General features: G+C 39.7%; 1 protein-coding gene across 4 annotated transcripts in view; it reads right to left on the bottom strand.

Moving 5' to 3' along the window:
* Window positions 1–724: 724 nt before the first annotated feature.
* The window catches only part of sntg2 (syntrophin, gamma 2), a 172309-nt gene continuing 157945 nt past the window's right edge, over window positions 725–15088 (bottom strand). For 3 of the 4 annotated variants that reach the window (XM_022198754.2, XM_022198755.2, XM_051951638.1), the window contains exons 15-17: window positions 4343–4435; window positions 3703–3813; window positions 725–2318 (exon numbers count right to left, since the gene is read on the bottom strand). In XM_022198754.2, the coding sequence (XP_022054446.1) occupies window positions 2190–2318; window positions 3703–3813; window positions 4343–4435 (333 nt within the window). In that variant the 3' untranslated portion in view covers window positions 725–2189. Of the gene's footprint in view, window positions 2319–3702; window positions 3814–4342; window positions 4436–15088 lie in introns of those variants that run through there. The other variant, XM_051951641.1, reaches the window with a different exon arrangement.

Genomic DNA, 15088 nt, shown 5'->3' with positions numbered 1-15088 from the left:
TAAGAATCGTCCTTATTTTTGAAAGAAAACAGTTTTTTCAATGAAGACAACGTTTAATTAATAATTAATTAGAAATACAGTCTTGACATAGTTAATGTGGTAAATGACTATTCTGGATCGAAATGGCTGATTTTTAATGGAATATCTACAGAGAAGCCCATTTCCAGCAACCATCACTCCTGTGTTCTAATGCTACATTGTGTTAGCTAATGGTGTTGAAAGGCTCATTGATGATTAGAAAACCCTTGTCAAATTATGTTAGCACATGAATAAACGTGTAAGTTTTCATGGAAAAAATGAAATTGTCTGGGTGACCCCAAACTTGAACGGTAGTGTAAGTATGAGACAATGTTCTGTTACTGGGGTGTTAGCTGTGTAACAGTGCACAATATGACCGTGAGTAAATATACAGAAAATTGATGTATTTCAATCAAAGTAGTGGTTGCTGGAAATGTTCCTCTGTACCCCTATGGAGATATTCCATTAAAAATCATCCGTTTCCAGCTCGAATAGTCATTTATCACATTAACAATGTCTCGTCTGTATTTCTGATTCATTTAATGTTATCTTCATTGAAAAAAGTTTTTCTTTCAAAAATAAGGACATTTCTAAGTGACCTCAAACTTTTGAAGAATAGCGTATACAGACAAAACTCAACACATACTACGTCAAAAACAAATTTCCAGCAAAAAAATTCAACTCAACACATACTACGTCAAAAAAGAAAATTTTAAGCATATTTATTTTTCAGAATTAGTCCCTTAAAATAAACCTTTAGCTGATGGTATGCAAGTGGGATGATAGAATCACTTGGACGGTATAAGTACTTCGCTGGATGAGTACTGTGCTGCAGTTCAGCTCATCTAGTTCCAGATAATGACTGACTCATCCAGTAAAACAAAATGACCTCCAGCCTGCAAAGGTCTTCTGGAAAATAAGGACAACTTATGTTTTGCATTCAACACCGACAGGGATATGAAAACAGTGATAAGAAGGAGATAGTTAAGCAAAACTTATATTCAGTGCCACCCGTGCACTTAAAAAACAGATGCATACAAGTCTACAGCAGACTGTTACATTTCTTTTATAACAGACAGGAATGTTTCGGAAGCAGTTTATTGAAAATACAGCAAATATGTAATCGAACACTGAAACCATTACATAAAGAAACAGAAGGCATACAGTACTTTTTCACTGTAACAGAATGAGACTTGATAAAATTGGTCTTTTATACTGTGAAGCTGAAATGTCCTTGTTAGCCAGACAAAACGCTTTTGCGTTGATTAGATACAAAAGTTGAACACAATAACACAAACAACTTACAACGTAATCCAAGTCAATAAAGTAGGCCTGGCACAAATGCTGCTTTTGTGAAGCATAAGCTTATGTTTATTTCAACTGGGCCCATATCAGAGGGGGGGGGGGGGGGGGGGGGGGGATGACTCAGTTCAGTGGGTTTTGGGAGGCTTATTAGTCTGCATTATGTTGTAAGTGTTTGTGTTATTTTCACTCTGTTCAAAGACATGCCAAAACTGTTCAACTGTGAGTGTAAAGGAAACAAAATTCCTGCTGAAGATCTGTGGCAAATGTCAATTACAGCATGACATGAAGCCAGCATCAGAGTCATCTTACCAGTTAAAATGCATTTATTGGCAGAGTCTAAATTCTTTATGGATTTTTTTGATAAACACAGTCTCTGTTGTTATATTTGGTGATATGATGTCGTATGTCTGGCAGTTACACACCATGTCCATCCATCCATCCATCCATCCATCCATTCTCTATACACCGCTTTATCCTCATTAGGGTCATGGGGGTGCTGGAGCCTATCTCAGCTGACTCGGGTGAAGGCAGGGGACACCCTGGACAGGTCGCCAGTCTGTCACAGGGCTACACACCATGTGCTACCTTAAATCTCTGTCCATAATGAAATGAAAGAAAAAATCTTAAAGAAACGGAAGAACTGTAAATCTTTTCCAACTTTGTTATCTCTACTTGTCCAAAAATGAAATAACATTATCTTTCCATCAGGTATTTATACATTATCTACCTCTACAGTCATTTACAAATATGTCTTTTTCAGTAGTTCATACAAAAATAGCAAGAACAGGATATACATATCAATTGGCTATGTGCATAAAACAATGCTGATTCGCCCCAGGTGCACATCAAGATGAGGACGCGTCTTCTTAACTGTTCATGTAATTTCCAGGGAAGCTTTGACTGCACATAAAGAGAGGGTCCATGGAGGCCACTTTGGCAGCGATAAAAGAATGTATACAGTGGAGGACGGCTGTCAGATTAGCAAATTCTAGTTCCTGAAAAGAATGAGTCAAGGACAACACTGATCAGTACACGATGTTCAGGATTTAAATGAAAAACAAAACTGTAAAGCTGACAGGATAATTCAGGTTTATGTCAAACTGGAGCATTCTGCAATGGTATGATATATAATAATATCATGATATACAGTGTATCCTTTAAGTCCATGTAGGCAGTCTGAATCCAGTGTGGGAATCAATCACTCTGCAACCAATAAACATTCTATTTAAAGAAATAATGACTAAGCATAAGCACACTGATTGGCCGTTGCTTAAAAAATGCAGCGAAAAATGCAATTTAATTTAACGAAAACGACTGCAACTTCAATTTAATTAATAATACATTATTGAAAACAGTCATTTTGTTTGCTTTCAATCTGACTACAAGCAAACACAGGAACTATCTGTCTGAAATGGCCTTTTCCAAGTGATTAGGAACACTGACCACCCCCTGCATACTCAGTGTAGATCCCAGTTTCACATGAGTGATGCTGAATTTCGGCAAACCCAATAGTTAAATTCAGTGGTTGACTGCACTGTGGATCATTTTGAGAATGATTGCAAGTCATTTCAGTTTAACTGCATTTAAACTAAATCTATTGGAAGCAGTCCACAGATGAGGAGGTAAATCAAATGAAAGACGAGACTCTGAGAATGGAGACAGAATGTCCTGAAAGACGGCAAACGTCTGGATGCTGACGGTGTTTCTACGCTCACTGCTCTGCTGCTGACAGGAATAAAAGTGCTGCTGCAAAGAGAGGGACCTGTTGATGCTAGACTTGGAAAATCTCCACGTGTCCATTCATGAGCGTAATCCCAGCTGTGGAACTAATGAATGTGTGATAAACATTGCAATTTGGAAAAGAAGATGAAGACTGGCTTCTCCATATGGGAAGGAAATGCTGAGATGATTCAGATGAACATAGAGCACGATCAGGTCAAGTTGCCCCAGAATGAGATTCCTAATGCAGTTAGTAAGATGATCATTACAGACTGCCGCATTTCAGTGTTTATCTTCAGTAAGATTGAATAGAAACTTAAAATAACTCCTATAAAAATGTGGTTGTTTGCAAAGCAGAAGGATGCTCACACTTGTTGTCCCAACACACAGTTTTGTGCAACCTCAAATCTTTACTGTGGAGGTGGACAGCGCAAAGTTAGCCTGACTCATAGAGAGAGAGAGAGTTGAAAGTAACCTGAATTTTTCTTTAAGATCAACTAAAAACAGAATTTTGATGTTTTTAATGTACTAGACTCTGCTAACAGTTTCTCCCTACACTTTAAAGATACTTTTAGCATTTGGTGTCCAAGTAATAACCGGTGTGAGCAAAACTCAACCTGTCAACACATGACTTTAAGCAAAAAAACAACATTTTATTACCTTCATTTCTATTTGTTTGCTCTCAGTGTTCTTGAAAAGGAGTTTTACCCTGGTTTTCCCATCATCAGAGGAGCCTTTAAGTTGAGAGAACTTATATCGCCACAGTACGGTCTGCATGGAGGGAGAAGGATTAGAAAATACAGCACAGGGATCCCAATAATGAGCACATTTAAATACCATGTCTTACTACAGAGAGACCTGCACCATCAAGTGACATTTCACAGAGCAATTGTACTTTAAAGAAGCATATAATTTAGAAGAGAAGAACATCGGTGCTCTGGAAATGAGTTACTTAACCATCTTTCAGTGATTTAATGAATAGAAAATGTTGAGCTGACTCCACACTTAGCACGGCTGCCAAAATAATCTCAAAATGCTTCTTTAACAACAAAAAGAGAACAACCGCATTCAGCACTACTAATGGGAGTCCACTGTGCAAAATGTAAAATTTGCCTATTTCTGTATTATATAGATGTGTTATATGAGAGTCTAAAGCAATGTGTGAACATAAAGGAAACTAAAAGTTACACATAATGTTTTGTATCTATATAATCCATAACAGAACTGCAGTCTCAGGAGCTATTTATGCAAGAACAGTAAAGAGGTGTCAGCAGGAATTTTGAATTCGGCAACATTTTACCTTTGAAGTGCCTTCTGAGCAGGTGAAACCTGATCCAAAATCTACGGTGAAGCACAGTACATTCCCCTGGCTGCTGCACATGTAGCTTTTAGACTGTTGGGAGAAAATTGGAATTCATTAGCGATTTGATTTTTATATTGCTGTAGTGGCAAACAGTGCCGTAGTACATTTCTCTGTATGAACATCCCATACAACAATCACACATGAAGATGATAGCAGCAGGTTACTGGACAAGCATAGCACTTCTGTGTGTTGGTAAATACTGCCTCACATCTTTCCCATGTGTAATTTGTAGCAGTGGATCTCCATCCAATTTGATCAGGAGATGAATAAATAATCCTCGAAGATCACAGCGAATTGGCTTGGAGATTTTCTGATTTGTCACACTAAAAAAATCACAGGTGTTACTAAAATCATTAACAATGTTGGTGAGACAGATTCATTGATTTTATTACATCAGTGAAAATGTCCACTGCAAGAAGGATCTATAAGGACTTTACTGTATAATTCATTAAATAATCAAGTTGTTCCCATTCAAGAATAATGTGTTAAAAGATCCTTAATTTAGAAGTTGGATAAATACCCAGTCGTGGCTGCAATTAGAGCTGTGAAATGTTGATGTGAAAATGTTATCTTACATTTAGCACATAAGTTTGTACCACTGACTCAAGTTTTCTGAACTGTGCCAACCTTTCTTTCATCCATTAATTATATGATGAATAAATAACCTGCTGGCTTGTTTCTTATAGGGAGGACAGTCTACATGTGAATGCAGCATTTGAGGGAAAAGAAGGTTGAGGAAGCCTGAATAGCAGCTTATTAGCCTGTTGGCTCTTCGAACATTGCAAATTCACCTTCATGACTAAGCTGACCAGCTGCCTAATTGGCAGTTAGTAATAGGAGCTACTTTCTTAACACATAGCAAGCCCTGCAGCACAGACAGGTTCTTCCCTTCTTTAATTCCATGTTATTGAATGACAATAAGTAAAATAAGAGGGAGAAAACAGCACAACTGAGAGAAAAGAAAGAAAAATGAACTCACTGGGCTGCTGTGACTCACAACAAGCATGTTTCTGGCTTTCTAGCATCTTAGCAGTTAGTTTGCCAACTGCACCAGTTAACCAGATATCCATAAGAAGAGTCCATACATTATCAAGCTCCGAGTAAGACAAATTTCATAAAAACATTGGGTTGTACCAATTTGTGGAGTGATGAGGCTGTAACACAGACATTCTGAAGAAATAATTCCTGTCTAAACCCCAGCTCTTTATCCTTGATGGATCAAATGCAACCTTGCATCATTGTTTTGCCCTGCTGGGTCAAGTGATTTGCTATGTGTTCTGGATTGGTGGTATTCCACTGCAGAAACTCAACATTGATGTAAAGTGTTGCAAAGATTTACAGGAATGGATCCTATTCGGCCCCTTTTGTTTCCACTGTGGTGGTGGATCTGACAGCTTCAACCATGATATCAACTCTAAGCGCACCGAAACAACCACAAATCTCTTTTCCGAGGTCTCCCTTGGAAAAGAGATTTTTAATCTCAATGGACTTCCTGGCAAAATAAAGGTTAAATAAATAAATAAATAAATAAAACAATAATTCCTGGATGCAGCTATGTTTCTATGAAGACGCTGGAAACACAAAAAATAGAAGGTTGGTTGTGTTGATAATTTTTTGTTGTAGATTGGAATGTTTGAGAGAAGACTGCGACTCAACGAGGACATAAAAGGATCAGAAAACAATGTGACTATTACCCATTAGCATCAAGACTGTTTTTTCAGAAGTAGCCCCCTCAGATTAGGCAGTAATTATTTCACTCACTGAAAGAAGATCTACAGGGACAGTAGGAAGGTTATGTCTGCCTGAAAATGGCCCACAAGTTCCTACAGAGGAAATCAACTTTATGTATATATTTTTGTCTTGGTGAACAACGTTGTTTTACAAAAGAGCACAATCAAATCGTGACCTGTCCAACAATAACAACATGAGTTTCCTCCCTGTACAGTCTACTTCCTTCTCTACTCGAGTATTCTTTGAAAATACAGCTAACTCTCATCTTCTCTGATCCCTTTGGTGAAGTCTAATTATGAGGCATCATGAATCAGATAGTCTGACACCATGTAGCAGTGATTTCAAAGTAAGATTTCATTTTCCTGGTATTGATTGTTTTAAATTGGTTGTGCTACAAGATTTCATCAGACTGTATAGATTTAGAGCTTCTTGATCTTAACACATTATATTGAACGTACCCCAAAAAGTGGGTAAATTCCTTTTGTAGAAAGTGTTTTAATCTAATTCTCCTCTTGTATCATCTCGCTCTCACTGATAGAAGTTGTTATTAGATATCATTGTGTCAAGAATCCACATTTTTGCTTGTATTAATTACATTTTCTTTGATTTTATACTCACATTATCTCTTTACTCAAGCACACATTTCACATGTGGAGAGCTCTGGTTAAAGTCTTGTGTGTTGGACTTGAAAGATCTGACAAAAAGTGCATATCTGATTTTTTCCTGTTCTATTTCCTTTTGTCCTGCTTGAGCTGTTGGCACCAGCAGCATCCTGTGCAGTTGTCTAATAATGTCCAGACACACGACAGAAGAAATCTATTTCAGAAGCAACAAATCCTTAACATTCATTTTTCTGCGGCAACACAAACAAGCCCGTGTCTCGCAATTCTTTTCACAGGTCTTTTCACTGATGTGAGTTTTTCAGCCTCTGAGGAGTATTATGCCTCTAAAGGCTTCTCTTGCCTCACAACTTTATTTTTCGATTGTGCCGTCCACTCAATTGGAATACCAAGAAGTGTATCCTGATTTTTCCATTTGTGTCATAGTTTAGTTTTTTTTTCCACCTCGCACACAGCGGGGGCATGGTGATTTTAATTATAGAGTGCAGTGTGCAGTGAATGTGGCATGGGACTGTAGCCCTTTTGCTGAAAGTGTTTTCTGCTCACAGACCTCAACCCCCCTGTCTTTAGCGATGTCGGGAATTCAGCTGTAACGGGGATAAAAACACACAGTGGCAGGCCAGCTGCTAAGTTCGTGCTGTCACCGAATGTAAGACTGCCTTGTGACATGGTGAGCAGTGTCTACACTTTACTAATTGGAAGGGATTTTTCTGTGGGAATTAGCAACATGAAATGTTTTTTAAGAAAATCTCCTTAGCCATGTCTGGCAGAAGTCAGGGCATGTGTGCATCAGGGAATATACTGCAATAAAACAGAGGAGAGGAGCAGCACTCACAAGTGTGTGTTATGTTGGTCAGAGGAAGCAAAAGAGAGAGTTGTCTCAGGAGATTAGAAAAAAAATTATAGACAAGCATGTCAAAGGTAAAGGCTATAAGACCATCTCCAAGCAGCTTGATGTTCCTGTGACTACAGTTGCACATACACTCAACAAAAATATAAACGCAACACTTTTGTTTTTGCTCCCATTTTTTATGAGAACTCAAAGATCTAAAACTTTTTCCACAAACACAATATCACCATTTCTCTCAAATATTCTTCACAAATCTATCTAAATCTGTGATAGTGAGCACTTCTCCTTTGCTGAGATAATCCATCCCACCTCACAGGTGTGCCATATCAAGATGCTGATTAGACACCATGATTAGTGCACAGGTGTGCCTTAGACTGCCCACAATAAAAGGACACTCTGAAAGGTGCAGTTTTGTTTTATGGGGGGAGTCCACTCCTCTTCAATGGCTGTGCGAAGTTGCTGGATGTTGGCAGGAACTGGTACATGCTGTCGTATGCGCCGATCCAGAGCATCCCAAACATGCTCAATGGGTGACATGTCCGGTGAGTATGCTGGCCATGCAAGAACTGGGACGTTTTCAGCTTCCAAGAATTGTGTACAGATCCTTGCAACATGGGGCCGTGCATTATCCTGCTGCAACATGAGGTGATGTTCTTGGATGTATGGCACAACAATGGGCCTCAGGATCTCGTCACGGTATCTCTGTGCATTCAAAATGCCATGAATAAAATGCACCTGTGTACTTCGTCCATAACAGATGTCTGCCCATACCATAACCCCACCGCTACCATGGGTCACTCGATCCACAACACTGACATCAGAAAACCGCTCACCCACACGACGCCACACACGCTGTCTGCCATCTGCCCTGAACAGTGTAAACCGGGATTCATCCGTGAAGAGAACACCTCTCCAACGTGCCAGACGCCATCGAATGTGAGAATTTGCCCACTCAAGTCGGTTACAACGACGAACTGGAGTCAGGTCGACACCCCGATGAGGACGACGAGCATGCAGATGAGCTTCTCTAAGACGGTTTCTGACAGTTTTTGCAGAAATTCTTTGGTTATGCAAACCGATGTTTCAGCAGCTGTCCGAGTGGCTGGTCTCAGACCATCTTGGAGGTGAACATGCTGGATGTGGAGGTCCTGGGCTGGTGTGGTTACACGTGGTCTGCGGTTGTGAGCCTGGTTGGATGTACTGCCAAATTCTGTGAAACACCTTTGGAGACGGCTTATAGTAGAGAAATGAACATTCAATACACCAGCAACAGCTCTGGTTGACATTCCTGCTGTCAGCATGCCAATTGTCCGCTCCCTCAAATCTTGCCACATCTGTGGCATTGTGCTGTGTGATAAAACTGTACATTTCAGAGTGGCCTTTTATTGTGGGCAGTCTAAGGCACACCTGTGCACTAATCATAGTGTCTAATCAGCATCTTGATATGGCACACCTGTGAGGTGGGATGGATTATCTCAGCAAAGGAGAAGTGCTCACTATCACAGATTTAGACAGATTTGTGAAGAATATTTGAGAGAAATGGTGATATTGTGTATGTGGAAAAAAGTCTTAGATCTTTGAGTTCATCTCATAAAAAATGGGAGCAAAAACAAAAGTGTTCCGTTTATATTTTTGTTGAGTGTATTATTCAGAAATTTAAGATCCATAGGACTATAGCCAACCTCCCTGGACGTGGCCGCAGAAAGAAAATTGATGACAAATCAAAGAGACGGATAATATGTATCGTAACAAAAGAGCCCAGAACAGCCTCTAAAGACATTAAAGGTGAACTCCAAGGATAAGGTACATAAGTGTCAGATCGCACCATGCGTCATTGTTTGAGCCAAAGTGGACTTCATGGGAGATGACCAAGGAGGACACCATTGTAGAAAACAAATCATAAAAAAGCCAGAATTTGCCAAACTGCATGTTGACAGGCCACAATGCTTCTGGGAGAATGTCCTATGGACAATGAGACAAAGCTGGAACTTTTTGGCAAGGCACCTTAGATCTATGTTTGCAGATGCAAAAATGAAGCATATCAAGAAAAGAACACTGCCCCTACTGTGAAACCTGGAGGAGGCTCCATTATGTTCTGGGGCTGCTTTGCTGCATCTGGCACAGGGTGTCTTGAATCTGTGCAGATACAATGAAATCTCATGACTATCAAGGTATTCTTAAGAGAAATGTGCTGCCCGGTGTCAGAAAGCTTGGCCTCAGTCGCAGGTCATGGGTCTTGCAACAGGATAATGACCCAAAACACACAGCTATAAACAGCCAAGAATGGCTAAGAGGAAAACATTGGACTATTCTGAAGTGGCCTTCTATGAGCCCTGATCTAAATCCTATTGAACATCTGTGGAAGGAGCTGAAACATGCCCTCTGGAGAAGGCACCCTTCAAACCTGAGACAACTGGAGCAGTCTGCTCATGAGGAGTGGGCCAAAATAGCTGCTGAGAGGTGCAAGAAGTCTCACTGACAGTTATACAAATGGTTTGATTGCAGTAATTGCCTCAAAAGGCTGTGCAACAAAATATTAAGTTAAGGGTACCATCATTTTTGTCCAGGTCTGTTTCATGACTGTATGGAGCAGAGACATGGAGGACAACGAAGACCACTATCAGGAAAGTGCAGATGTTCATCAACAGCTGCCTGAGAAGGATCCTCCAGATACGCTGGCCCGAAACCATCAGCAACGCAGACCTGTGGCAGTGTACCAACCAGCTGCCAGCCAAGGACGAAATCTGGCGCAGAAGATGGGGATGGACTGGGCACACCCTGAGAAAGCCAGTCATTAACATCACAAGGCAAGCACTCAAGTGGAACCCCCAAGGGAAGCGAAAGAGAGGACGGCCAAAAAACACCTGGCGACGAGACCTCGATGCTGACATCAAGAAGATGGGAAAGACCTGGAGACAGCTGGAGAGAGCAGCCTAGGACAAAACACTCTGGTGGACTGTTGTCGGTGGCCTGTGCTCCAGGAGGAGCGATGGGCCGTACCTCACTAATTAACTGTTTGATGAGTTTATTTTTTTTAATAATTCTGTTAAACCACAGTTCAAAAGCAATGTCTGATTTTCATTGGTTAATTTTTATTGAATAGTTATTTATTATTACTTTTGTCAGCTTCAAATTATTTCTGTGACCATTGTGGGTTTTTCTTTCATTAACTGAGGGGTACCAACAATTTTGTCCTTGTGAGTACACTGACATAAACTGTTTACTGGGTGTTTGCTCTGAAAAAGTGTTCATGTAGGTGGTTCATGTCCAAGTAACATCCTCATGAATATCAGGCTCCAAGGTTGTCCAGCAGAACGCTGTATTATAACAACGTAATCAATCAACTGTCAGTGGTTTTAATGTTGAGGCTGATCAGTTTACATGTTGCTACAAACCACAGCAGCTACTGTTTAAGTGTAGCATCGAATCTAACACCAAGCTGAGGTATTTCTTCACTGACCTCTCAAACCTGTGACCACACTCTATGTTACTGTGACTGCAAGTATGCTGTTATACCTGCAACCACACTCAGCAGTGATGTCACGATACACTGGGTGCACCCTGGGATGATACGAACCTCAACTGTTGATGTCAGTGAAAGACAGTACCTTTTAAAAAGCTGTGTGAATTTTGTCAACAAACCTTATGATGAAAAGTGTTCATTGAAGTATTTTCCACCTTGAAAGTGAAGATTTCAAATCAAGAACTATGAAGAAAATGCTTAATGTTTTCATTAGCAAAGAGAAACTAAACAACTAAGACGTTAAAGACTGATGAGTGGACAGTGTAGAATGCCGATTTTTCCTGATTAAGAAGGTGTGGAAAAATTTTAAAAAATGCAAAAATGAAACTTAAATGTGCTGTTAACAAGCCTTAAACTAACCTAAATCAAATGACTAATATGTTAAAAAAAATGTTTTGTCATGTCATCATGTGAATTAATTTTTGTTCTTAATAATAACACTACTTAAATCTCTGCAAGTATTGAGAAATTTCAAACTGCATTTAAAAAGTGTCATTGATGACAAATGCCTGGAACCAATCCAGCCATTGTCGCCCAATCACAAAACAAACAGCAGCAGTCCCTGAGAGCTGTACCACAAATAAAGTTTAACATAGCCAGATTTACTTCGTGCAAGTCAGCTAAACAAAAATAAAACTCCAGACGGAGATAACGGGTATCACAATAGTCGTTATTGACTTTCTTTGCTAACTCAGATTTTCTGCTTCAGACCCTGTGAGTATTCACATTAACAGAGGCGTTTAACTATTCCGCACAAAGTGGATCAATCATGTGCTACCTGCTTCAGTCGACATTTTGACTTGGACTCTGACTGCATAGTGTGTAATACTGTAACTGCACAGCTCCATTCAGTGGTTTTAGCAACATAAAGCTCAACAAGATTGCAGATGTATAATATTCCCTTAGCTGAGAATCTGCATCGCTCACATCAGGAAATGATTTGGTTAAAGGCGGCAGCATCAGTTACCATAGTGATTTGCAGGTTAAAAGAGAGCTACTTTTGTGACTGATTTAACCTCAACATGCCTGCTACCCCACTAATCTCCCTTTATAGTACAAGCTTCTGGTGTCGAAATATGCCAAGTCCACCACCTACAGGCAAAGAAAGTAACTTTCTAGAGTTTCAATCTGTGACCTGCTGGCAATGTGTGCTACAACTTTTACAGTACTCACTTTTTTTAATTTTTATTTTTTCTATCAGTTTTGTGCATGTGCCTGTTTATGATTTTGTATACATTTTTATACTATTCATAATAATTCAAAATGGAAAATCATTACAATTTTGTGATACAAGTTATAGCAGTGTCCTCAGCCCAGCATGACTGTTCTCCAGTTTAATTTGAAGACAAGGTGGTCTGAGCCACAGCTTTATTCGTCCAATTAAAAAAACAAACAGGCCAAATATGAAGGCAAGGGTAAAACTAGTGACGAAAACAAGAAAATTAGAAATGCGAGCTCAGTTCTATTTTCGGTTCTGAATATTAGAAACATGACCTTGGGTGATATAACTGACAATGTTTGATTGGAACGCGCTGTTTATATGTATGGATATATATATATATATATATATATATATATATATATATATATACATATATAAATCAAGGACACCAAAAATATTGCAAATTTGCAAATCATGCTTGGCTGCCTTTTCCCAGAAGCCAAGTATGAAACAACAGGACAGCTGTGAGCTATAAGACCCAATCGATGCCATGCTGGGTTTCATCATCTCCTATAAACAAAAGAGGGAAAATTAGGGAGAAAATACAGGCTGGACAATTTTGTCATTTTTCTGCTTCTATTCCGTCAGCAATGTTTATGTAAAATTGAAGGTTAGCCTACGTCGAACTCTGCTGAGTGCTCCTCAGGAGGCTAGCCTAATTGGAGAACAGAGAATCACAAGTAAAGTGAAACACTTCATCACTTTCATTGGCTTCCCAAAGGATGGTGTTCCACATTCACATCATTAAAGACTGAAAAAATGCTACATTATCACATTTCATACTGTTTGCTTTCACACTGAGAGGGGGGAAAACTGCCCATGCAGCCCTGACTTAGTGAAATGTGTACAGTCAATTATAGAGTCTACTCAATAAACAAGCTCCAGTGTTTGCTGTTGGCATGTTTCGAAGGTTACCTGTACCCATGATGCTCCAATCAGTCAAACACATCCAAAAATGATGCCTCAGACATCAGTCAGGAGTTTGACATCACAGAGCATTGTTTGACATGTATCATCCTGCTTGCTTAGACTGGGCCTCAAACTGTCCCTAATGTCACTTGAAACACCACAGTTGACACTGATGTCACATCAGAGTGGATTCAGCCAATCACTCACTGGCGAAGAGCTAACTGTGTGACTGCAGCATCAAACACCCCTGCACATTATCATTCCCCTTTGAAGCTAATGTCTGACGCAGCAGAGGAGTGGGATATTGTTATAGCAAAGACCGAATGGAAACGTGTCTATTCTTCTTCCATTCTGCTGCTTGGTTTGACTTCTCTGCTGGAAAAAAAAAAAAACACACCACCAGCTAATATATGTGTCCACACCAGCAAGCAAGTATATTACCATTACCTAAACACATAAATTAAACCAGTTCACTTGAACTTTCTTCCTGAGGCTCAGGAACACCCTTCATGTAGGATTCTTATCTCGGTGAGTGCTGACACCTTTGCTCCTGCTCCTCTTTATCTTCCTCTTGTACTGGTAGCATCTGTCATAGAGCACAAGCTGCACACAGGAGAGAAAACCTGGACAATTTAATTAATGTTCAGCAGCTTAAGGATCCACTGCCAAGTTTACAATTTAATCTTAATATGACCCTCCTGAATGAGGTACCTTTCGCCAACAAATCATCTATCATTAACATTCTGATTAATGCTAAAAATTGGACCATTATTTTATAGAAATTTGGCTAGTCTTTGTTACTGCAGCAACATGAAAATTCGTGTAGAAGGTTCCGGTCATCCTAGCAGCATCCTACTTGGATAACTGCGTATTTTGTCCACTGTTCTCTGCATGTTTTATGAGAAGGTAACTGACAGTTCGATGAACTTTGTCCTCATATTTAGTTACTGCTTGAGTTATTTCTGAAAGAAAACATAAAGCAAGGTTCTCTTGTATTTTCTGGCTTACACTAGCAAATACTATTTTCTGTTGCTAAGTAGCTAAACTGGCATTAGCTCCATGAGTTGGCTGAAAACTGCCTCTGGCTCACTTTTCAAAGGTGCAACATGAAAGAATTGAACATAAATATAGCTTTAATATAGCAGCAGACAACAATCTGCAATGTAATGACTCATTCTGTTTTGTGGTCAAAGCTTCTCTGTTCCATGCTTGGGTAACGGTTGCGGCCATCCATGTTTATTACTGCATGTGAGTCCCTCCCTTTGAAACTGTTGGTCCTTCCCATGCTGATAAACACTTGCCTGGAAAATCCAGACTGACTTTATTTATGTATTAATATAAATACAAATAAAGGCAGTCTGGCATTGTGATGATAGGAGACGATTTCAAAAAGGAGGGGCTAACGAATGCAGCTTGAACGAGAAAGAACCAATCAGCGTAACACGGATGTGACGCACAAACAAATCGACCTTGTAGTCCATGTAGTCCAAACAACAATGGCATGCAGCCGAGAAAGCGTCGCAGTGAATGATTACTGCCGTTTTTGTCACAAAAATCTGCGAATACATGGGGTACTCTCAAGTACAACACTTATTTTTGAAAAGGCTACGCAACAAAAGACTCCTTCCGAACGATTAGCGGTGTTAGGAATAACTTTAAATCGGAGCCAAACCAAGTCGGTGCGTATGTGTAAAAGTTGCTTAAATTTACTCACACGTTTGGAACGGGATTTTCCTCTGTACAAACAATGGCAAGAAGCCGAAAGTAACGAGCCACCCAGTGCCTCCTCATCGTCAGAAACGTCAAGTGAAAAGAGGCAACGACTAAC

The sequence above is a fragment of the Acanthochromis polyacanthus genome, chromosome 1 (assembly GCF_021347895.1).
Source record: "Acanthochromis polyacanthus isolate Apoly-LR-REF ecotype Palm Island chromosome 1, KAUST_Apoly_ChrSc, whole genome shotgun sequence".
In the NCBI taxonomy this organism is placed as follows: domain Eukaryota; kingdom Metazoa; phylum Chordata; class Actinopteri; family Pomacentridae; genus Acanthochromis; species Acanthochromis polyacanthus.
This window is presented reverse-complemented; position numbering and strand designations above follow the sequence as displayed.